The sequence below is a fragment of the Echinops telfairi genome, unplaced genomic scaffold (assembly GCF_000313985.2).
Source record: "Echinops telfairi isolate 266 unplaced genomic scaffold, ASM31398v2 ScPeMD7_31;HRSCAF=116, whole genome shotgun sequence".
NCBI lineage: Eukaryota > Metazoa > Chordata > Mammalia > Afrosoricida > Tenrecidae > Echinops > Echinops telfairi.
In genome coordinates, this window is record NW_022103928.1 from 46,571,859 (window position 1) to 46,595,187 (window position 23,329).

At 62.3% G+C, this 23,329-nt stretch overlaps 1 protein-coding gene across 1 annotated transcript in view; it reads left to right on the plus strand.

Moving 5' to 3' along the window:
* The first annotated feature begins 5,408 nt into the window (after positions 1–5,408).
* The window catches only part of PLXNA1 (plexin A1), a 46,952-nt gene continuing 29,031 nt past the window's right edge, over positions 5,409–23,329 (plus strand). Inside the window, exons 1-8 of the mRNA XM_004702307.2 lie at positions 5,409–6,611; positions 7,816–7,998; positions 17,546–17,686; positions 18,584–18,684; positions 19,189–19,312; positions 19,403–19,556; positions 20,087–20,186; positions 20,984–21,098. Coding sequence (XP_004702364.1) covers positions 5,424–6,611; positions 7,816–7,998; positions 17,546–17,686; positions 18,584–18,684; positions 19,189–19,312; positions 19,403–19,556; positions 20,087–20,186; positions 20,984–21,098 — 2,106 coding nt within the window. The 5' untranslated portion in view covers positions 5,409–5,423. The remainder of the gene's footprint in view (positions 6,612–7,815; positions 7,999–17,545; positions 17,687–18,583; positions 18,685–19,188; positions 19,313–19,402; positions 19,557–20,086; positions 20,187–20,983; positions 21,099–23,329) is intronic.

A 23,329-nucleotide genomic window follows, 5' to 3' on the forward strand; every position in this document is an offset into this window, starting at 1 on the left:
AGGGAAGAAAAGTTTGCTGGCGGCTCCATCGGGAGGGCCCCGCAGGTCCCCATTCCTAGGCTGGCGTCTGGACCCGCTGCTTGAGCCCCGCTGGCCGCCTGCGCAGGGGCCTGGTTGGACAGGCCGAGCTGCGGGAGCCCACAGAGGATACTGGCACGGTCTTGCTCCGGCCCCGCTGTCCCCGACCTGTCTTCGTGATGCTAGGGGGCCGGTTGGAGCTGCTTGTTTGCTGGAGACGGAAACCCGCACCCGCCTCCCTGCGAGGGTGGGTGCTAGGATGGGGGAGGCCGTGCCCCTACTTGGAGAGAGGTGTGCAGCTGTCCGTGGAGACTGCCGGCAGCCTGGGCCGCCTCCTCGCACGGCCTCCCCAGGGTCAGCCCTCCCCAGGAAAGCCCCACTTCCCTTCAGGCTTCCGATTGCTTCCCGAACAGTCCCAAGGCCTAATATGTCGCTGGACCGCCCGCCTGGGAGAAGGGAACTGGGTGAGATTCCAGGTGCAGCCCTGAAAAGGGAGGTGGGAGGAGCCTGAGTGGTCTGAGCCCCTGGCAAGGAAGGCAGCGGGAGCCGGAGCCCACCTTGCCTCACCAGAGGGGCGCTGGGGCCATGCCCTTGCGAAGAAAGGGGGTGGGGTATGGACTAGGCCTCTGTGCCCCTCAGCCTGGGCTCCTGTATCTTTCCGGCTCCCTTGGCCGGTTCAACTCCCTGCATCCACACAGCCGGCACCCCCTCAAATGTCTTTGTGGGCTAGGGCTCAGCCTTTGCTCCTCTGGTCCCAGGGGAGCGTGCCCCAGGCCACTTTGGCTGCACTACCAGTTTGGGGTACGCAGGAGAGGCCATGTGCTGGCTCCTGGGATGTCACGACAGCCCAGCCCTCTGGGAGCCCCAGCCTGTCCAGAGGAAGCCCCAGTCCTGGACTTCTGCCTCTGGGGTTCTGCTTCAGATGTGGTGATGCGGCAGGTCTGGAAAGGTATTCCGGTAGAAGGAATGGTATGATCGGAGGTCTGGCTAGAAGAGGCTGGCAAACCCCTGTGGTGGAGTATGTTTTGGAATTGGGAGAAATGAGGGAGCCTGAGAACAGAGAAATCTGGGCTTTGGAAACCCCCTGATGTGCCCAAGTCATCACCTGGCCTTGGTGCGCTCCCACTCTGATGATGCCAGGCGGGGGCGGGGGGGAACACCCCCATGTTCTGGGCAATTCAAAGCAGTGGGCTGGGCAGAGAGGGCACCTGAGGGAGCTGGGTGCAGGACAGGAGTCAGAGGGCCCTGGATCCTGATCCCCTAGGACTTGGCTGCTTGGGAGAGCAGGACCACTTAGGACCATCTCCCCGGCCCATAGAGGTGATGGAGCCGCACACCTAGCCAGACTTCTCCCTTGGCACAAGTGTACAAACCTAGGCAGGCCCCGAACTCACAGGGTTATCGCTGGACTGGACTGCTAATGTATTCGGTGCCTCTCCTCTCCCCTCTACCTGTCTGACCGTAGAAGGTCCAGTGGGGGGCAGGGTAGAGGTTCAACTGCCCCTCTGTAGAGAGAGCCCTAAAGGCCTTTGTCTCAGGTAAGAAGCAGAGGTGCTGTGGCCAGCCTTGGTAACAGTAGGTGGGCCTTTGCTCTTTGTGTTCTCTGCTCCACTGAGCCTATCCCCCATCCACCCCCCACCCCAACTACTGTGGCCTCCACCTGCTTAGAGCATGGCCTGTCACTCTCCCTGGCTGCCCCTCAAATCAGCACACCCATACCAGCTCAGCTTCTTCTGTACGGTCTGGATTGGCTTGGCCCCTCTGAGGTTCCTGCTCTTGCCCTGTGCCACCCAGAATGGCCCTGCCCGATTTCCAGCTTCCTGTTTCTCCCAGAACAGGTGGAAAGGTCCTCTCCAGACCCCAGAGCTCCAGACACGGGGGTTCTGATAATGTATGTTCTCTCCCCCTGCCATCTGCCTGATCCTTGCCAGCACCCAGCTCAGCCCAGCTTTGGAATGAAAACAATTGTTTCTGGGGAGTAGAGCCCAGCCAGCCAGGCTGGCCAACTGGCTCTTTAGAAGTGCAGGATTCTGTCCCTGCCCCGTGGGGCCAGCTATGCCTCTTGCGCCCCAGCCCGAGGGTCTTCACCGGTCCTGGGCTCAGCTCTAGATGTGGGACCCTGCTGGAACAGTAGCCCTGTGCCCAGGGCAGCCCTTTCCCAGCACCCTCTGCTGGGACGGGCCCCGGACCTGGCTGGAGTTTGGTTGACAGCTTCTTTAGTTAGGCTCTTCCTGGTTAATGTAAAAAGTAGGGCCTATAATTGCATTAAGGAGTGTGTAATTATCCTGGTGGAGGGGTGAGCCCAGCCCCTTGTAATTGCAGGCCTGCTTTGAACTGATAAACGGTGAGTGATTCATGCTTTCTCTGGGCTCACACCGCTTACTCTCAGCCCAGTTCTGTGAGGACTTCTCTAGCTCCGATCTGCACTCTGCAAGGCTCCACGTGGCCGGAACCTGCTCACCTGCTGTCTGCCCGTCCACAGTGTCCCTAGAGCAGTGGTTCTCAACCTGTGACTTGCGACCCCTTTGGGGGTCAAATGACCCTTTCACAGGGCGGGTGGCAGGGGAAGAGAACATAATAGTAGCAAAATGACAGTGATGAAATAGCAGCGGAAATAATGTTATGGTTGGGGGGTCCCCACCACATGAGGAACTGTATGACAGGGTCTCGGCATGAGGCAGGTGGAGAACCACGCTCCTAGAGGCTGCTGGCCTGGGGAGGAGTCTGGGTGGAGGGCCTGGGGAAGGCACCTGACTGCTTGCTGAGAGAGCCCTGCCAGGGTGTGAGGTCCAAGCTCTCCCGCCAATGCCCCTCACTTCCTTCAGTCTCCCCGCTCTGGCAGTGGTGCGCCCCTGGCTGTTTGCTGGGCAGGGGGTGTGGAGAGGAGAGGGTGGGGAGCAAGGCCCTGCTCTGCCCTGGCTGACCACCTCCATCTTCTTCCTCCTCTGGTCATTCATACTCTCCCTCACTTAGGTGGTCCCTCATTCAGGCCTCCCCAGGCCTGGCCTGGCCCTTGGGCTGGATGGTGCCAGGCGGCACCTACGCAGGCCCCCCTCCTGGTGCTTCCACTCTCGTGGGAAGCATGTCTGGGAGCTGTAAATGGGGAGTGGTGTCGAGCTCTGTGCTCCACGAGGAGTCAGAGGTAGGGGCTGGAAGAGAAGGAGCAGCTGCCCCTTCTGCTTTTGTGGTCCGGGAAGAGGTCTGGGCAGAGCTGGGCAGCTTGCTGCTTGAAGAGTGGAAGGCAGAAGTCCATGACTCCCAGGGCCTGAGATGGAAGGGGTGCAGCAGGGAGGCCCTTGTGCAGCTCTCGGTGCAGACTTCAAGGGCTGTCAGTGTTACTGTGGGAAGCCCTGGCAGCCTGGGGGGCAGGTGGGGTGGCCCCCTGCCTGGGCTCTGGAGAGACATTCATCTTTCAGGTCTTAGCCTTCTCACCTGTAAAGCGGGTCCCCAGCCCCCTGGGTTGAGCTCACCTACATGGATGACCTCCCCCCTCATCCCAGCCTCCTGCTTCCATCCTGTCAGCCTTGGAGGGAGGGGGAGTGACCCAGCAGGGCCACAGTGATAGAGCCACACTTCTGGCCCCAGCACCAGGCTGCTAGCTGCTGGATGTGGTCCAGCGTGGCCAGGGTATAGTGCCAGAGATGGGAGGGGCATGGACCATTGAAGAGACATGGAGGTGAGGGTGACGATGCCCAGGTGGAGCATAGGTGGGATGGGGAAGGTGAGGGGTGCCCAGAGTCCCATGTGTCAGGGCATGAGGGGGTGCTCAGGTCTGGGCAGGGTGGATGTATGTTGGTGGTTGGGGGGCTTCGAAGGGTGGGATTGGCGGCCCTCCTTCTGTGCGTTTTCTTTTGAGGAATTCTTTCAGAGAACAGAGACCCTGGGTGGATGGTCCAGAGAGCCCAGGGGGTTTTCAGTGATTGGAGTCGGTACCAGGCAGGTACCCCTTGGCTTGGGGTTGGTGGCAGCAGGCGGAGGTGAATGAAAATTGACATTCAGGTCTGGCAAGGGCCAAGGAGGCCACAAGGTGGGGAACCTATGAGAGTCACCCAGATGCTAGCCCCCCCACCCCCCCAAGCTGGGAGCTGGTGCTGTGTGGGCCCCCTTGGCAGCTGATCTGTTTCGCCAGGCAGCCGTGCCCTCACTCTGCATCCTGTGGGCAGGCAGGCCTTCCCACCCTGCCCAGTCCAGGCCACGGGCATTCTTGATGAGCTGGGAAAGGGGTCTCTAGGACCGCGGGTACCCCGTGGTTTCTTAGGGCAGGGAATGGTTCAAGGGGAAGTGGCCTTTGTGCCCCCTGTCCAGCTGTAATGGGGTGACAGTGATCCGTGTGTGTGCGGCAGCCTCGCCTCTCCCGCAGCTTGGTGCTCAGCCTTTCAGGCTGCATGGAAGGCATGCTAGAGCATGCTCCCGCAGCCGGGGGAGGTCCAGCGTCCTGATGCAGAAACCCAAAGCCCAAACCCTCTGCTACTGAGTGGCTTCTGACTCACAGTGACTGTATAAAACAGGGACACTGCCCCTCGGCTCTCGACCGAAGCAGACGGCGATGGCTCGCTGTAACCATTGTGTCACAAGGGGCGATGGCCTCCAAGTTGGTGTGGTGGTGAGGACCCAGAGCCCGTCACCCTCCTCCCGGCCCTGCGCCCTTTTCTCTGCCTCTACCTGATGGGGGCCGCGTGGTGGAGGCGGCCTGGGCTTCTCCAGTGCCAAGAGCTTGGTCTTAGGGCATACACTGCGTACCCTGAAGTGTGCAGGGCCCGAGACCAGCAGTATGCCCTCGCGGCTGTGGGGCCCTGTGGTTGGTGGCTGTGTCATTGGGGCCATGTGTGTGACATAGCCGCCGCCATTGGTGGCATACCATGAGAGTTCATAAATGCCAAATGTGTGTGTGCATGGCCGCGCATGCTGCGTGCATACCTGTATGGGAGTGCCACCCAGGTGTGCACCTGCAGGAACATGAGTCTGTGCGCCTGTTGGTCGCCGTGGGCATATGCGTATGTCTGCCCTCTGCGTGTGCGTTTGCCTCAGCACACACATCTGGTGTGTGTGTTTGCATCTCTCATCCGGTGCCATCACGTGTGCTTATGTTCACCATGGTGCGTGGCCCTGCCCTTTGTGATGTGTTCACGTGGATTAGTGCGTGATCTAGCACCTGCCTTCGAGTCGGTGCTCATTGGTCATCATGCATGTTTGTCCCCATTGTCACTCGAGCATCTCTCGTGTGCGCTTGTGTCTGTTGGCACACGCATGCCCATGTGTCACTGCCCGCCCGGGGGGTGAATGTGGCCAGCGTGCCGCCCGCTCACCCTCGTCTCCCGCTCTTTCCCCACAGGGCTGAGCCCACCAGCCCCATGAAGCGCGTGTCTGCAGGACCTCAGCGCCCCAGCCCCACGCCCTGGCCCGCCATGCTGCTGCCGCCTCCGCCGCTGCCACCGCTGCTGCTGCTGCTGCTGTCACTGTCACTGGGAGGGGTGTGGGTGGAGGCAGGGTCCTGGGGGGGTGGGGGTCTGCAGCCTGCCTTCTGCACCTTTGTAGCCAGCGACTGGGGCCTCACCCACCTGGTGGTGCATGAGCAGACCGGGGAGGTGTACGTGGGGGCAGTGAACCGCATCTACAAGCTGTCGGGCAACCTGACCTTGCTGCGGGCCCACGTGACGGGCCCCGTGGAGGACAACGAGAAGTGCTACCCGCCGCCCAGCGTGCAGTCGTGCCCCCATGGCCTGGGCAGCACGGACAACGTCAACAAGCTGCTGCTGCTGGACTACGCCGCCAACCGCCTGCTGGCCTGCGGCAGCGCCTCCCAGGGCATCTGCCAGTTCCTGCGGCTGGACGACCTCTTCAAGCTGGGGGAGCCCCACCACCGGAAGGAGCACTACCTGTCCAGCGTGCGCGAGGCGGGCAGCATGGCCGGGGTGCTCATCGCGGGCCCGCCCGGCCAGGGCCAGGCCAAGCTCTTCGTGGGCACGCCCATCGACGGCAAGTCTGAGTACTTCCCCACGCTGTCCAGCCGCCGGCTCATGGCCAACGAGGAGGATGCGGACATGTTCGGCTTTGTGTACCAGGATGAGTTCGTGTCGTCCCAGCTCAAGATCCCCTCGGACACCCTGTCCAAGTTCCCGGCCTTCGACATCTACTACGTGTACAGCTTCCGCAGCGAGCAGTTTGTCTACTACCTCACGCTGCAGCTGGACACGCAGCTGACCTCGCCCGACGTGGCCGGGGAGCACTTCTTTACCTCCAAGATCGTGCGCCTCTGCGTGGACGACCCCAAGTTCTACTCCTACGTGGAGTTCCCGATCGGCTGCGAGTACGCCAACGTCGAGTACCGCCTGGTGCAGGATGCCTACCTGAGCCGCCCGGGCCGCACGCTGGCCTCCCAGCTGAACCTGCCCGAGGACGAGGACGTGCTCTTCACGGTGTTCGCGCAGGGCCAGAAGAACCGGGTCAAGCCGCCCAAGGAGTCCGTGCTGTGCCTGTTCACGCTCAGGGCCATCAAGGAGCGGATCAAGGAGCGCATCCAGTCCTGCTACCGCGGCGAGGGCAAGCTCTCGCTGCCCTGGCTGCTCAACAAGGAGCTGGGCTGCATCAACTCGGTGAGTGGGAGCCGCGGCCTCCTGCACCCCACCTCCCCTCCCGCCAGAGACAGCCAGCGAGGGCTGCCAGCACGTGCGGGGCTTGACCCAGGCACGAGGGCGACCGCGGGGCCACCTGCCTGTGTCCCGCCCGCCCCTGGCACTGCTGCGTCTCCTCCCCAGGAGCAGGGGGAGTTGACAGATGGGGCCACCAGTGCAGAGAGGGGAGATGACCCACCCCAGGCTGAACAGCGTGTGTGGGAGGGGTGTGTGTGTGTGTGTGTGTGTCTCCCCACCCACGTGAGTGCTGACTCATTCTCCACTGGAGGCCAACATCCCTGCCTGCCTGCCTGCACATGGACCCTGGCATCCGTCTCTCGAGGGTCCTGTCTGGGCTCTGCGCACCACCCAGTGAGTTAGCCTGCTGTGGCCCCCATAGACCCCTCAGGGCCTCTCTGCTTCACTCCAGAAGTGGGGGCTCCCACCCTTTTCCCAGAGGCCAGCTTTGTGCGGGGTGGCATGCGTCAGACCCACGGTGCTTGGGCGCGGGGTCGGGGGACTGGCCACCATGCAGGCTATGAGGTGGCCTGAGCGCTGGCTTGGACCACCGTGTCTCCACCTGCTCATCTTAGCCGTCACACTCGTACCCTCTCCAGGCTCCCCTGTTCATCCACAGCCTCTGCCATCACCCTTGAACACATTCCCTGGCCACCTTCTGGCCTGTCCCACCTTGCTCCCCTCGCTCAGGGACCTCACCTGCCCACCTGCTTACCTCCTCCCCACCAGGCCCTACGCTGGGCCTTGAAGCTGGCTCTCTGCTCCCCGAGCCTCTCCAGCTGACCTCCCCCCTCCCCTACCCCCTTCCTGCCCTCCAGACAGTGCTGGTCACGGTGCAGGGCCTACCCTTCCAGCGCTGTGACCTGGTGCTGGCCTCCCTCCCCTGATTGGTCTTCCTCGCGGTGAGAGCGTCCCTCTGCCCTCCGCTCCTGGGCGCCAGTCTGAGCCCTGTGAGCAGTGCGGGTGTGAGAGGTTGCCCCGCCTGGCTGGACGTGCTGGGTGGAACCTGGGCAGTCTTTCCAGAGGACTGGCTTGGCCGCCTTTGGAGCCACATGGGTTCCCTGTAGCTGCCGAACCCTCCTGCCTTCTCCTTCTCCAGGGGAGGTGCTGAGGGCCACCGCTTAGGCAGGAAACCTGTCCTGTGGCCTCACTCTGTCCCTCCTCATAGCCTCTGCAGATTGACGATGACTTCTGCGGGCAGGATTTCAACCAACCGCTGGGGGGCACGGTCACCATCGAGGGCACACCCCTGTTCGTGGACAAGAACGATGGCTTCACTGCTGTGGCTGCCTACGACTACCGGGGCCACACCGTGGTGTTTGCTGGCACTCGCAGTGGCCGCGTGCGAAAGGTGGGCCTGGCGGACGGGGAGGTGGGGGTGGTCAGCAGAGGGGATGTGCCGTGCTGGGGGTGCAGTTTGCTGCGTGCACGCAGGGGAGGCTCGCTCCATGTCACTGGTTCATGGGGAACTGAAGGTGGGGTCTGCCGGCCCCTGGCTTCAGCCTCCCAGAGGCAGGAGCGAGCTCCTCGCAGTGTGCACGGTGGACTCTATGGGACACACTCTGGTAGGTGGGGGTGGGGTACAGCCAGGGTCTTGGCTCCCAAGCCTGGCAGATCTGGTGTCTGCTGAGGCAGCATCTGCTAGTGGCAGGGGAGCCTCGCACACCCTGCCTGTGGAGACAGCGGGTCGAGGGCAGGGCAAGGGCACTGCCTCCCCTCCCCTGGCCACCAGCGGAGGCAGAATAACGTAGAGGGGAGCCGGGGGTGGAGTGGTGCAGACACCATCTTCGGGCCAGTTCTGGTGGCCCCCCCCAGGAAGGGGACACTGCGGGAGGTTAGCTTGGCTCCTCCAGGCTGGCCTGCAGGGCCAGGGTGAACATGGGGTAAGGGAGAGGACTGTAGGGGAAGTGTGTCCCTGAGGGCCATGCAGGATCCTTGGTGTGCAGAGGCCCGGGGGTGGGGGGTGAATATCAGCCAGTGGCACTAGTGCCGACCTGTTTCTGGATCATCGTCCTGGCAGTTAATTCCCAGCCCTGGGAGTCCTGGGCTTAGACTCTCTAGAGCCCAACCTGCTCTCCACCGCCGCCGTCTCCCGTACTGTTGCCTATCCTCTGACCTTGGGACCTGGAGCGGGTCTGTGGAAGGCTGGGGGTTGGGCTACTGCTGCAGGCGGCCCTGGGGCTGCGCCGGGGCTGTCCTGGACCACAGCAGTGGTGAGACTGAGCAGCTTGGGGCTCCCAGCCCCCATCCCCGCCAACCTGGGGAAAGCTCTTGTGGGAGCCCCCTTAAGGAGCAGGAGACTAGGGCCCCAAGACTGCAGGGTTCTTTGGACTTCTGGAGCAGGGCTGGCTGTGCTGGTGGTGGTGGCCAGAGGGGGACTGGGGGGACAGGGACGAGGTATGCTGATGCCAGTCTGTCACGTACAAGCTTGTCTGGAGGGGGAGACATAAGTGCCCACACTTTTGGTCTACCACTCCCTTTATAGAAAAAAATATTACTCAGCATTCCCCCCTCCCCCATTTCCAACTGGCAGCTATAAACTTTGCAGGATAAAGTGTGGGTATCTGTTTTTGCCCCCTCCTGAGATTGCTCCAGGGTCCCCCTTCCGGCAAGCCTGGGCTGGGCAAATGGGTTTGCTTGGTCTGCCCACCCTCCCTGCTGCCTCCTTTGAGGGCAGCTGTCGAGTCCTGCTTGGCTGTTCCTCCCCGCCCCCTACCCCAGCCCCCATCATCCATCATGTCAGCAAAGGAGACCCAGGCCCGGTGTACTACAGTAGGGTTCTGCCCCCAAGGGGCAGTCCTAGAGGGTGGGCAGTGGGGGGAGGAGAGCAGAAGCCAAGGCCCCTCCCGGTGTGTGTGAAACCGATGGACAGCTTGACTGTTCCTGACCCATGCCTGTCTTCCCCCGGTACCCAGGCGTGAACTAGCCCCCCTTGCCCAGCCTGTTTGTCTGGACCCTCCCTGCTCAGCGCGGGACCCTAGGCCACCAGCCCTGCCCTCACTTCGGACGGACGCATGGTGGGTGCTGTGCAGAATGCCTGAGGAGGAAGCAGTGCCCTTTTGGGTGTGGGCTAGCTGCCCCTGGGACAGTGGGATCTGAGAGTTGGGTAAAGGGTGGTGCCTGCCTCTGGCACCCTCCTCTTGTGCTTGGTCCTGCGCAGTGGTCTGCTGGACGGGTCCTTTCGGACTTGTTGACTATAGTTTGCTCGTACCCTGGGGCCATGCTGATCTTGAGCAAGCAGGTGAGCTCTGAGGCGGCTCCCAGCTCTGCCCTCACCTGCTCCTTGGAGACCCTGGAGCCTCAGGTGTCCTTGCTGTTGTGCGGGCGGGCTGCATAGGGGCTGGTCAGGTGCTCTGTTTCCCCTCTCGAGTGAGCAGAGGAGCGCGGCCGCCGCTTGAGTCACTATCGTCAGTCCCCCTTGGTGACCCAGGCAGATTGTCAGACCTCCCTGTTAAGGGGGAAACAGAGAGGCTGGTTTTAGAGGCTTTGGGTCTCGCTGCTGCCTCTGCCCCTCATGTAGGGGTTCTTGGAGGACAGGAAAAGAAGGTTAAGTAGAGTGCCCGGAGGTGAGCTACTTCAGCGGCCCCTCCTCTCTCTGAAGAGGGTGGGCCCAGGATAGCCCTCCCCGAGGTGGCCCTGCCTGCTCCTCCCTCTGCTGTTGGGCTGGAGCCCCCATGGGCCTTGACTCCATTACCACTTAGCTCCCTTCTGTCTCTGACCAGCCCCGGGGCTGGCTCCTGTGGCTGGCATCTGGGGCTCAGGTGTTGGCTGGGAGCCACCCAGCCAGCCTGCCCTCTCTGCTACCTCTGTTCCCCGCTGTCCTGCTGCAGCAGGTGTCTGGGTTCCCCACGCAGGGCATGCAGGGGGTGGCCAGACCACAGTGGGTGGGGCTGGGAGGCAGACACTCCCCTGGCTGGTCTGAAGCCTGTCCTGGTGTGTGACTTCCTTCAGTCACTGCACCCTGGGGCTCCCCTGCTGCTGTCAGCAGCCTCTCCTGGCCAAGGCCAACCTGGTGGGTAGGAAAACTCCCTGGTCTGACCTCATTCCTCCTGTGGTCTTGGGACCAGGCCTGCCAGCTGGTGGAACTATGAGCCTGGGGCCAGCTCGGGTGAGGGTAACGGGGGTCCTCTTAGGGCCTCCTGCCTGCTGAGTAGCCTCGAGCCAGTCGCTGCTGGTCTGCCCCTGCTTCCAAGTGTGGGGGACACTCTTTTCTCTGGTGCCCCGGAGCTGACGATGGGGACCTGTGTGCCCAGGGCTGAAAGGCTGTGCCAGGCACCCCCTCACCCCCCACCTTTCCAGGCCTGGCTTTCGCCACATGAAGGAGCTCTAGGGAGCTGGCTGGCACTGAGCCACGCCCCACCGAACGTGCTGTGTGCAATTGTAGTCGATTGATTTAAGACCTGCCAACCTCAGCTGCTTCGGGCTGCGCTGGGGCTCAGGCTAGATCGTTCTCCCTGGCTCCCTCCAGTTCCCCTTTCCAGAGGCCCCTCCGGTCCCTCCGCAGGAAGTGGCCTTTCCTCCAGCCATGGCCCACTCTGAAGCCCTGACTGGAGCCAGTCCTGGCCGCTACACAGTGGGGACACCTGCCCCTTGCCAGCTCAGGGCAGCAGGGGTACGTGATCCTGATGGCTCTGTACTGGACAGCTCTGCCCATGCTGGGGGGCAGGGGTCACCTTTGTTTGTTTGTTTATTTTTGCAGGACTGGGCTAGGAGTTGCAAACTCAAGGAAATGCACATTGAGTTTAGGCCTTAGCTGCAGTGGTACCCATCCCCAGGGCTTAAGGGATACCAAAGGTCCCCGGCCAGCACCCTTCCCTCCTAGGGCCTTTGGCCCTCCCTGGAGAACAGGCATGCCCTGTCTGCTTCGGGATGTCTGGCGTTCCTTCCTGGGCTGGTCATGTGACTGGGGTGCCTTCCTGCAGCAGCCTGGGGATGGGAGCTCAGGCTAGGGCTGTATAGATGGAGGAGTGGAAAGGAGACCATTGTCCTGTGATCTCCCAGCCGGACTGCTGTTCCCTTGTGCATCAGTCAGACCCATGAGTGCGCTAGATCCTGGACTGTCTGCTCCCTCCTGGCCAGAGCCGCCTTGGTCTCCTCCAGGCCCGTATGGGGTTCTGGGAGGTGCCCTGAGTCCTGCCCGCGCCGTGTGCTGGTTCTTTGAACCTCCTGTGTAACAGATGATGACCTTCTGGCTGGTTGCTCTGTCCCCTGCTCTCGCAAGGATTTTGATAGCTGCCGTTTCCTCGGCCTTCAGCCCCCCAGGTGCTTGAGCCCATGGCCTTGTGCTTCAGGAGCACCTGCCAGTGCTAGGTTCGGCCTGGGCTGCTCTGGGGTCAGATGCTCTAGCTTCCAGTGGCCTGCTAGTCTCCAGAAGCTTTTCAGGCGGTGTAAGATGACCCTCTGTCTCCCTGGCCTGGTCCTGACCGTTGGCAGGTTAAGTCGTGCACCGGAGGAGACTCACTGCCGTCATTGTCACATGTCCCAGCAGCCCCCTAACCCTGAAGTGCCACCTGCTCTTGCCTCCAGCCTGCTTGGCATGTGCTGCTGAGTGGCGGTGGGGTTGGGGGAGCTGGCTAGGGGGGCCAAACCAGGGAGAGCTGTAGGTCCCTGCCCTTGCCGCCTCAGTCTTCTCAGCAGGGTAGCCCAGCTTCTGAATCTGAGGGTGTCCTGGGGCAGGGGGCTCCCACAGGGACCTGGGCCAGCTCTCTGACACTGTCCTTAGTCCGTGTTGTCTGTGTGTCATCCCGACCTCACTCACGTGGAGCAGGGCTTTGTCGTGGGTGTGGCTGTACCCTACTGGCTACAAGGCTGCAGCTCGAATCTCTAGCACCCGACCGTTCACTGTGTGTGGTTTCCAGGCCTGCGGTCGCATGGGGGACATGGACACCCCGGTGGATCTCTGCTCGCTTGCCAAGGGGTGGTCTGCCCAGGGCTTTCCAGGGCCCTTGGTGCTGGGTGGTCTCAAGGCTTCTGGGTGGAGTGTCAGGGTACTGTGCCTACGATTCCCTGCCCTGCCACCGGTGTGGCTGCACCCTGGGCCGTGGGTGCGCTGAGCTCTTTTGTGGTCCTGCTCCGTGGCTGGTTTCCGTGGTGTGTGTGTGTGTCCCAGCCTGAAGGCATGGAACCTGGCTTCTGCTCTTGGTGTGGGAGGGGTGGCCGGTGGACCTCCTCTGCTCTAGGCCTGGGGGCTGATTCTAGTACCTTTGATAACGCTGATTAGATAGTGGCCAACAGAACCCCCACACTCCTCCCAGAATCCTCCAGGACACCCCTCCCCGGCATGCAGAACCTGGGACCTTGCAGGGGCTCGTTGTCTCCTGCTTAGGTGTGTACCAGTCAGTGTGCAAACTACTCAAGGGAAAAAGCCCTCAGACAACGCTGGCCAACCCTGTTCCCTGTACCCTGCTTGGCCCCGGTGTCTCCAGTGTGCTCCCAGTGGCATGGAGCTCCTGGGATGGAGGCCAACCGGTGGCTCTGGAGGTTGAGCTACCCTACCTTGAGGGCAGGCCAGGTAAGCATCAGGCAAGGGTGGACAGCACCCTTGGGGCCCCAGTGTGGCCCTTACCAAGCCCGAGGTGAGGGCAACAGACCCTTTGGCCCCGGATGGTCTTTGTGGGGCCCATGAATGACTTGAGGATTGAGCATTGTCAACACCTGGTTGGTTGTCTGTGACCCACCCCCACTGCAGTGGGTCAGGTAACAGCCTCTTGGGGCCTGCCTGGGGAGGAGGCTGTTGGGGGTCCTTGGCCCTGCCCAGCCCTCCAGGACCCTGCTTTCCCTTTCAGCATGTGTGTGTGGGGGTTTGATTCTGGGATCCAAACCATGTTTTAATTACTCAATTACTGCAGAGAGGAAGTTGCTAATTGCTTTTCCAGTATCAGTTTTCTCCAGGCCTTTCTGATGATGGGAGCGGACCTGGTGGTGGTGGTGGGGGGCTCAGACTTGTCCCAGCCAGAGGAGTGGGTATCCTGCGGCGGGCCGGTGGTGCTTGCAAGGCGAGGATGTAATGCAGGGCTCTGGTGGGTCTGGCCAGGCCTGGGTGGGCTCCAAGTCCCTCTGGGAGGTCCCACAACCTGCTGGACAGATGTGGGGGCGGTGGCTTCCCTCCACCTTAGAGACCTATAGAGACCACCCTGCTGGAGTCTAGGGAGGGTCTTGGCCATGGGGTTGAAGAAGGGCTGTGACACTGAGACCTGGCGACAGGACGCACTCTAGTATGAAGGCCAGGTTCTCTCCTTGCCACTGGGCAGATAGGGCAGGGCGCGCCCTTTCCAAGTTGGGGCCAAGTTGGGCAGCCCCCTGCCTCTGGGCGGCTAGGGCGCGTGCCGTCCTTGGCAGGCAGCCTGGAGAGCCCCAGACATCTTCCCTGCATCCCGCCTGCCCACACCCGGAAAATGGGCCCTTTGTTGGCTCTGGGCTGGGCCCACAGCTGACCTGGCCGGGCTGTCAGCTGCCAGCCTGCAGCATTGGTAGAGGGGGATGGGGACAACCATCCGGGGCCCTCCAGGACTCGGAACTGCCCACCTCTACTGACTCCTGCCCTGCCCTGCCCTGGGGTGTGCTGGGCCCCAGGGGCACTGAGAAGAGAGGCTACGCATTGGGCTGCAAGCCGCATGGCCGGCTGTCCAAAACCCTGAGCAGCTCCGCGGGAGAAAGATGGCTTTCTCCTCCCATAAAGTGACCGTCTCGAAGACCCACAGGGGTCGCTGTGAGTCAGCGTTGCCTGGATGGCAGCGAGTTTGGTTTGAAGGGCACTGAGTGGAAGGAGGAGGTCCCTAGGTCCCTGGCCTCCTTGTGTCTGAACAGAGGGTCAGGTGGTGGTGCCTGAGGTCGTGGTGGGTGCTTGCTCAGGGGGACCTTCCCAGTTCTGTGCAGCCAGACTGAAGCTTTGTATGACCCTAGGGACAAACCCTCTCCCCCCTAACAGGGATGTAGACAGCTGGGTCCCAGTTTACAGACAGGACAGGAAGGCCAGGATGAGGGGCAGGGAGATGGGTCTGCACCAGTTTCCTGGGGGATCAGGGAGGGAGGTGGGTGATTCTAGGGCTGGCTCAGCCTGGCCAGGCTGGTCTGGGCTGGCCAATTGGACAGTGCTCCTTGAGCCAGCTCGGCAGAGGCAGTTGATGGGAGAGGCAGAGGGTCACCGGGAGTTCAGCCCAGAGACCCGGCGGCAGAAGGTTTCCATGGAGGTGGGAGGGGTGGCTGTGGTATACTCGTGCAGGGGCCTCCGAGGCTGGCCTGGAAGGTGCTCGTGAGGGAGGTGACAGACAACTGGAGGCGGTAGAGGATGCTCCTGTTCTAGCAGGTGGTCCCAGCTGCTCAAGGTGGGGGGGTTGCCCCAGCTGGTGGCCCTTGAATGGACAGCTGTGGGCTGGGCGGTGAGCCTGGGCATTCCAGGCCCGGCGTGTGTCTTGTTGTCCTTCAGCCAGCCAGGCCCCCGAGCTACCCTGCCGGACCTTTCCCATTCTTCCTGCAAGACCCCCAGCCTGCCTCCCCTGGCTCCTCCGGTTAAAACTGTGTGCCAGGATCGTCTCCCTGTCCCTCTGTGCTCCCCACCTTCCTCCTGGTGCGTAGAGTGAAAAATCAGGGTGGGAAGCAGCCCCGCTTCCTGTTGGGATTGGTCATCCTCCATTAGGGGACGTCCCGGGCCTGTCCTGCACCTGTGGTGGAACGCAGGGTCCCTTCTGAGCCTGGGCAGGTGAGCATGCACACACTGGGCCCTCCGCCCAGTGCACTCCCTCCAGGAAGCCTGCCAGGGCCTCCCAGACTGCCTGCGTGTGGGAGGGGCAGGTGGTGGACAGATGGGTGTATGGCAGACAGACAGCTGGACGCATGTGCCCCAGCCGCTAGCCCGCTGCAGCTGTCGGCTGCCACCTGTCAGCATCGGCATGTTGTGTGTGTGTATGGGGGGTGGGGGGCGGCATTTCAGAGTCTGGGGCCAGTGACAGGAACTGCTTTTTCCCACCGGGGCCATTCCTGGGTCCAGAACCTGTGAGCTTGCTGCCCTGTCCTCCTAGCTAGCCTGTTCCCCAATGAGTGAGATAGATAGGCAAGCTCCCCTGGGTGGGGTGCCGCCTTGGTGTAATACCTACAGCCCAGCCTGCCTGGGACCCCAGTAGACTGCTGCCCCATGACAGGCAGGCCATGTGATCTGGTGGTCTGGTGGGAAGGAGTCTGGCTGGGCGGGACTGTTGGGGCAGAGCTAGGAGGATGTGATTTTGGGCAGGTGGGTTGGGACTCTTGGCGGCTGGCGCTGTGGGAGGCAGGGGAGGGTGAGTCCAGAGGGGAAGACCCCCAGCGTGCTTGGACTGGAGCCTGGTGGGGTAAAGGGGCTGGAGCTGTCTCCTCCTCCAGGTTCCCCGTGTCCACCCTGGGCCTTGGTGTTGTTGCCCTGCCCACCTCGCGCCCTGCCCAGTGGCTGGTCTGTGCTGTCCAGACCTGTATCACGGCTGCTTGAGTTTGGCAGTTGCTTCTGGGGCCCTTGTTCCTTCATGCCCTTTGTGCTTGACATCCCGACTTGGCCCTTGTTTATTTCTCAGAAAAACCCAGGAGGGACATTGGGCAGGGAAACGGAGGTACCGAATGATGAGGTACCTCACCTGGAACACAGTTGGGTATGTGTGGGTCCAAGTGGGATGAGTTCTCTCTGTCCAGGCATTGGCACAATTGAGGGGTGTGTGTGTGTGTGTGTGTCGCTCGCTCATGGATGACCTGGACGGAGGGCCACATGGGAGCAGCGCTGGGGGAGGGTCACAGTGGGCAGGCCCCCAGGCCGGTGGGGTGGACCCTTGCTTAGGCCCTGCCCTGCGTCCCTCCGAAACGCTCTTCCCCAGAGGTCTGGGCCAGAGCTGCCTTTGTGGGCCAGCCCGCCCCCCTCCCAGCCCTGGTTTCCTGGGCCTGGTTTGGTTTAAGCCTGCTTGGCGGGGAGGCAGCTGAGCGGATGTGGGGGGCTGGCTGGGCTTTCAGGAATGCGGCCCTCCCACTCTCCACATGGCTGCCTCTTTGGCCCGAGCTGGGGAGGGGGAGGGGAAAGGGGAGTGAACTCGGGACACAGTGCCCCACCCTGGTGTCCCCACTGGCCTGTGAGCAGCGGCTGGTGCGCAGAAGGGCATAGCGTCGGGCCCAGCACTCTGCTGGAGTAGTCACCAAGTGGGGAGTGACTCTGGGAGGGAGGGCCCTGGGGGCCCTGCCTGTGGGAACCCGCCCCAGGATGGGCTGGGCTGGACCCGCCCCAGGAGCCCAGCTCTGGAAAGCCCCCTGGGTCTTTCTGTTAATTAAATACATTTGTTTGGTAAAAGCAACTAAAAATACTTGCAGCATCACAAGCTGCGGAGGAGAAGAGCCGGCTAATTAGCGGCCCGGCTTGTTTGGGCTCTGGAATACATTTCCATGCCGATGAGACGCCCATGTTCCTGTGTTCCTCCACTGCCTTCTGTCAGGGTGTCTTCCACCTCCAGGACGCTTGGGCCCCTGAAACCCATCACTGCCTCCTTACCCAGACCTGGCAGCCCTTAGCCCTGCCAGCCCCCCACTCTTCTGCAGACTGTACTCCCCAGGGGGGCTGGGTGCCTGCCGTGGGCTCCTGCAGCCATTGCCGGGAGTGTGACAGTGCCACCCAGTGGTAGGCTGTGGTGGTCCTCACCCACCCCCCCCACAGACCCACCCCTGAGCTGTGGCCAGGCTCAGCCCGTGGTGTCCATCCTGGGCGTGAGACTTACCGCCCTATGCTGGCTCCGGGCACCTTGGGGATGGAGGCAGGGACAAGCCTGTGGCTCAGCGGATCCTGCTTTCTTGGCCTCACAGGGCTTTTGGGGGTGGCTGGGGGAGGTGCTCTGGGCTCCTGAGTGGGCTGGAGGCAGGACGGGAGTCTAGCCCCACTGAGGTCCTGCTGCCCACAGTTCCTGGTGGACCTGGAGAACCCCAGTGGCCGTCCAGCCTTGGCCTACGAGAGCGTGGTGGCACAAGAGGGCAGTCCCATCCTGCGGGACCTCGTCCTTAGCCCCAACCGCCGGTACCTCTACGCCATGACGGAGCGACAGGTGAGTCCCCATCAGTGCCTTTGGGGTGAGGGGTGGGGATGGGAGGGATGGGCTCAGGGCTGGGTGGAGGGCCCAAGAGGGAGTTGGGGCAAGGTCACGTTAGTTAGAGGCTGACTCTCCTGCCTGTGAGAGGCCTAACGTACGCCGGGGTCCACCTGCTCATAGTGTGCCCTGGGCACATTCTAGCACCAACATTATGGGCACTCATTCCAGCCCTGCCTCCCAGTAATCCCGGCCAGGGCTCGGTCCCCCCGCTATGCCAAGGGCATTTGTAACAAGAGCAGCATATACACTGGAGTAGGATCCACTCTCTGCTGTGCCTGGACGATTGGGAGTGGGAGCTGAGACCAGGCCCAGACTCAGCCCAGACCCAGCCGCACGGCCAGACCTTGGGCTGCAGGGCTGCAGGGTAGGGTCTTCTGTGGGCCCGTGGAGGCCCAGCCTGCCCAGCTTGTGCTTGTCCTTAGCCTGGCGCCTCTTCTTCTGCCCACCCTTTGACTACAGAGGGAGCCCTGCAGGACAGGCTGGGCCTCCTGGCCCGCATCTGCTCTGCCGACAGCCAGGAGTTTGGTGGCCTGGTGGGCTCCCTTTCCCTCTACCCCTCCTTATTCTGCTCTGAGCGCCTCAGGATCAGTGGGGTCGGCTGTGTGGGCGCAGCGCTACCCCCCCTCCGCCCGCCCCAGTGCTTCTTTGTCCAGTCCTGGTGCTTGTTGGATTGCTCAGAGCCATGGGGAGGCCACACCGTGAATTGGCTCTTGCTGGGCTCGCTGGGCATCACACAGCTCTGTGTCCCCCAACTGTGCCCAGGCTCCCCCGAGAGACTGATCGTGCCTGTGTGCAGTGAGGGCAGGTTTCGGGTGTGGCCTGAAGGCGGTCCTCATGTTACGGTCCCCCCAGGTGACGCGAGTGCCCGTGGAGAGCTGTGTGCAGTACACGTCATGTGAGCTGTGCTTGGGGTCCAGGGATCCCCACTGTGGCTGGTGTGTTCTCCACAGCATGTGAGTCTGGACCGGGTAGGCAGGTAGTGGGGGTCGTGGTCCCTGCCTGGGGGGAGTCACTGACCTGGGAAGGCCCCAACCCCTGGGGTGCGCTGTCGGAGAGGGGGGTCACCCTCCTCTGAGTCTCCCTGGGGCTCAGCAGACAGCTGCAGTGGTCTCACACCACCTCTCTCCGGAGAAGGAGGGCCCCCCAGGGATATGTGTGTCATAGACTGAGGCTTGGGGGTCTAGCCCTGAGCCCTGTACCCTGAGCCCTATGCCCTGTGCTCTTATGTTCTGAGCCCTGTGCCCTGAGCCCTATGCCCTGTGCTCTATGTTCTGAGCCCTGTACCCTGAGCCTTTTATCCTGTGCCCTGTGTCCTAAACCCTGTGCCCCATGCCCTGAGCCCTGAGCCCCGTGCCCTGTGTCCTGAGCCCTTAGCCCCTAGCCCCGTGCCCTGAGCTCTGTGCCCTGTGACCTGTGTCCTGTGCCCCGAGCCCTGAGCCCTGTGCCCTGTGCCCCAGCTGCTCCCGGCAGGACGATTGCGAGCGAGCCGACGAGCCCCAGCGCTTTGCCTCCGACCTGCTGCAGTGCGTGCAGCTCACGGTGCAGCCGCGCAACGTCTCCGTCACCATGTCCCAGGTCCCAGTAAGTGTGCCCCTGGCTTTCGCCCCCGGGAGGGAGGGGCTAGAGGTGGGCAGCGAGGCCCTCACCCACCGGTCGCCCCGCCGTGCTCAGCTTGTGCTACAGGCCTGGAACGTGCCTGACCTCTCGGCTGGCATCAACTGCTCCTTCGGGGACTTCACTGAGTCTGAGAGCGTCCTGGAGGACGGCCGCATCCATTGCCGCTCGCCCTCTGCCCGGGAGGTAGCTCCCATCACTCGGGGCCAGGGTGAGTGTAGCCTTGCGTGGGGCACGGAGGCGTGTGTCTGATGGGAGGCTGCAGGTGGATCGCGGGGCAGAGCCGGCCTGGCCTTCCCAGGGACTACTGAGTTGCTGGAAGCTGGAGGGCAGCGGGCGGGAGGTTGGTGGCCACATGAGCAGTGGCCTCTGCTCTGAGGGTGATGGCCAGGGTGAGTCTGTCCCCAGTCACCTCCGACTTGCCTGAGTGCAGGCCTAGCCAGGGGCATTCCACAGCCTGACTCACTGCCCCACCTGTGCAGATGCCCACTGTGGTCCAGACTGGTGGGCAGTGGGATCGGGTGGACCACCTCAGCTGGGATGGGGTCTGTCCTGCTAGGGGCAGGTGCTCCGTGAGGCCACGGAGGATTTCTTCGGTGCCTCCTCCCCTGCTCTGGGCCTCGGTTTCCTCATTCACTGAATGGGGGCTGTTAAGCAGGGGCCATGATAGGCCTGGGGCCCCGGGTCCTAGGGGGTCCTGCTGGCCTCCGCGGGTCCGCAGCGGCCTGTGCCTTCTGGCAGGAGACCAGCGGAGAGTGAAGCTCTACCTGAAGTCCAAGGAGACGGGCAAGAAGTTCGCCTCTGTGGACTTCGTCTTCTATAACTGCAGTGTCCACCAGTCGTGAGTATCCGGGCTGTGCCCCCCCTGCCCACCACCCCTGTGGTCCTGCTTGCTGCTGCTGGCCTGTTTTCCTCTGGAGCCAGAGACAACCCATTCCCTCGCCTCCCCCAATTACTCAGCTTATGTGTGGTGCAGGCTGGTGACCACATACAGTCTGAGGGAGCAGGGCAAGGAACTGTGGGCAGGAAGGGGGGGTTCGCAGGCAGAGGAGCCAGTGGGCAGAGGTCAGACATGGGCCAGGGTGGGAGAGAGAGGGTCTTGCGGCCCGTGTACTTAGTCAGGCATGCAGGACTGGCCTACACACAGCGGCCTCTGACCGTTAGGGTGGTTGTGGTGGGGGGGTGGGGAGCCGGTAGCTAGTAAACCCAGAGCAGAGATCCTGTGAGAGAGGGAGAGGTGGTGCGTGATGGGAGACAGTAAGGCCTACTGCTCAGGGCCTGAGGACAGGTGGTGGAGGCAGGCAGGGTCGCCAGGCCACCTTCTGCTTTGCCTTCTTGCACGGCCCCTGGGGCAGGAGGGGGCTGTACAGGGGCTGCTGAGTGTGGGCCAGGGTGGCACAGATCTTGTAGGAAGACTCTTCCTGCTGGGCTGGTGTGTGCATGAAGGCCTCTGTGTGGAGCCCTTGTGGGCCGCGCTAGGCGGAAGGGTTGGCAGTGAGCTGCTCTAGGGAGAACCGCAGTGCGTGGGGCAGAGCCACAGGGCCAGGGATGGTGGGAGCGATGGCGGCTGCCAAGGGAAGTACTGCCCACAGGCCAGAGCAGGGCTCCCCAGGCCTCACACCGGCCGTCTCTCTGCAGCTGCCTGTCCTGTGTGAAAGGCGCCTTCCCCTGCCACTGGTGTAAATACCGCCACGTCTGCACCCACAGTGCTGCCGACTGCGCCTTCCTGGAGGGCCGCGTCAACGTGTCGGAGGTACACACCGGGCAGGCTTGTCATCGGCCGTGAGTGCTTGGCCCCCACTGGGTGTGAGCCAGGCGGGCTGCAGGAGGAAGGTGCCCTGTGCCCTGTGGGGAGGTGGCGCAGGGCACGAGACCTAGCGAATGGAGAGCCGGAGGGGGAGGGGGGAAGGATGAGCCCCTGTGGCCCTGGGCCCGAGGACAGCTCCTTGGGACTGCCCTGGCCCAACGGTTGCTGGTCTGCTTGGTGAGCTCACTGGCCCTTGGGGAAGGGGGATGCTGGATGAGAACTGGGGGCCGGGTGGGCCAAGGCCTGCTGCCCCGGGCTGCTCCTGGCAGGCGGAGGAGGGAGACGCTCGTGAGGAACTCGTAGCGTGTTGGCTGGCTCTTGGAGCTGTTTGCAGAGTCGCATGGTAATTGATAATAATGAGGTGGTAATTATTTCTGAGCCTAGGCAAGGCACGGACATTGTGTATCATCAGAGGTGGCACTTCTCCTGGGGCTTGAGGCACTTAGGACAAGTGGAGGGCAGGTCCTGCGTCGACTGGGTGGGATGGGGGGAGGTAGGCCCTGTGGGCAGGGCCAGGGCCCAGTTGGCACCCCCAGCTCCCCCAGAGAAGCACAGGAGTCTCCCTTTCTCTTCCCCCCAACATGCGGCTTCCCTGTCCATCCCAGAAATGGACTTGCTTCTCACCTACCCGCCCAGTACCCAAAACAAGCTCCCCTGCAGCCCACCCTTGGATAAGCCCCTCCCACCTTCTACAAACTTCGATCTCTTCCTCCTCCCCCGCCCCCCCCAATCCCACTATGCTGTCACCCTCACCTGTAAACAGACAAAGGTCCCTGTGCCATGCTGCCAGAGACCCATGAGAACGGATGTGGGATTTGGAGGCCCCTGCCCACATGGGCAGGTGGTCAGCAGAGATGACCTGACTTCCACAGCAGGAAGTGGGGAGCAGGGCACAGGGCGGTGAGGTGGGGCAGCTCAGACTGAGCTACGCCTTGCTGCGTTAGGAGCACCCCTGACCTGAATGAAGGTGGGAGCCAGAGCTAGAGACAGGAAGGTCAGTAAGTAGACTTTCCATATCTGAATGCCTCAATGAGCCCTGGTGGCACAGTGGGTTATAAAGTGGGCTGCTAGCCATAAGGCCAGCAGTTCGAAATCACCAGCTACCCCCTGAGAGAAAATTGAGGCTTTCTATTCCTGGAAAGAGTTTCAGTCTTGGAAACCCACAGGGGCAGCTCTGCCCTGCCCTGAAGAGTCGTGAAGGCAGTCAGTTTTTTGGGTGAGAACTCCTGGATTGCTACTGGCAATCTGTCTAACCCGCCCCCCGCCTCCGACCTGTCCTGGATCCTGTACTCTCCCTCCTCCCCAGACTTTTATAGCAACTCCTCTACGAGAACGTACACTCGCTCTCTCCACCTCCCCAGGGCTCACGTATGACAGTCTTCCTCCCTCTCTGGGGTTGAGGGCTGTGGGCTTCTGGTGGCACTGAGATTCTGGCCTGTGCTGTGTCCTGGTTGTTGCCAGGAGAGGCTCCTGTGCCCACACGGATGGGCCAGGCCCCACCATGGTATCCTGTCTCCCCACCAAACCACCAAAAACTAAACTACTGCCATTGAGTTGATGTCAGTTCATAGCGACCCTGTAGGACAAGTTAGCACTGCCCTGTGGGTTTCTGAGCTGCTTACTGTCTACAGGATGGGAAGTCTCATCTTTCTCCCGCAGTGTGGCTACTGGTTTTGAACTGCTAACCTTTCAGTTGGCAGTCCCTACGCCACTAGGGCTCCCTGCAGTCACCGCTTATTCGGTTGAGGGTGTGGCAGCAGGTGCTTAGCCTGGCACGGCCCACTCTGGGGCTTGGACTTGGGCCTGAAGGAAGCTCCCAGCCCTAAGCTGTCCCCTTTCTTCTTCCTAGAGGGGACTGCAGGGTGCCAATGAGACCCACAGAGGGCTGGCGCCCATGTGGTACAGTGGGCACGTTGGGGTTTGTCTGGAGAGAAGGCAATCAAAGTTCTGATGGTCAGAAATCATTGCCTGTGAACGAGCAGTGTAGCCAGGGGGCCACCCGGAGGCCTTTCCTGGCCCGGAACTGGCCCTGGGCACCCTTGACTGGACCTGACGGGCAATGGATGGAGGGAGTTACGGGTGGTGGCACCTTCCTTGAGCTCTGCAGCCTCCCTACCCAAGAGGAATGCAGCTCCCAGGGATGTGCCCAGCGGCCTTGTCCTGAGCTGCACCTCCTA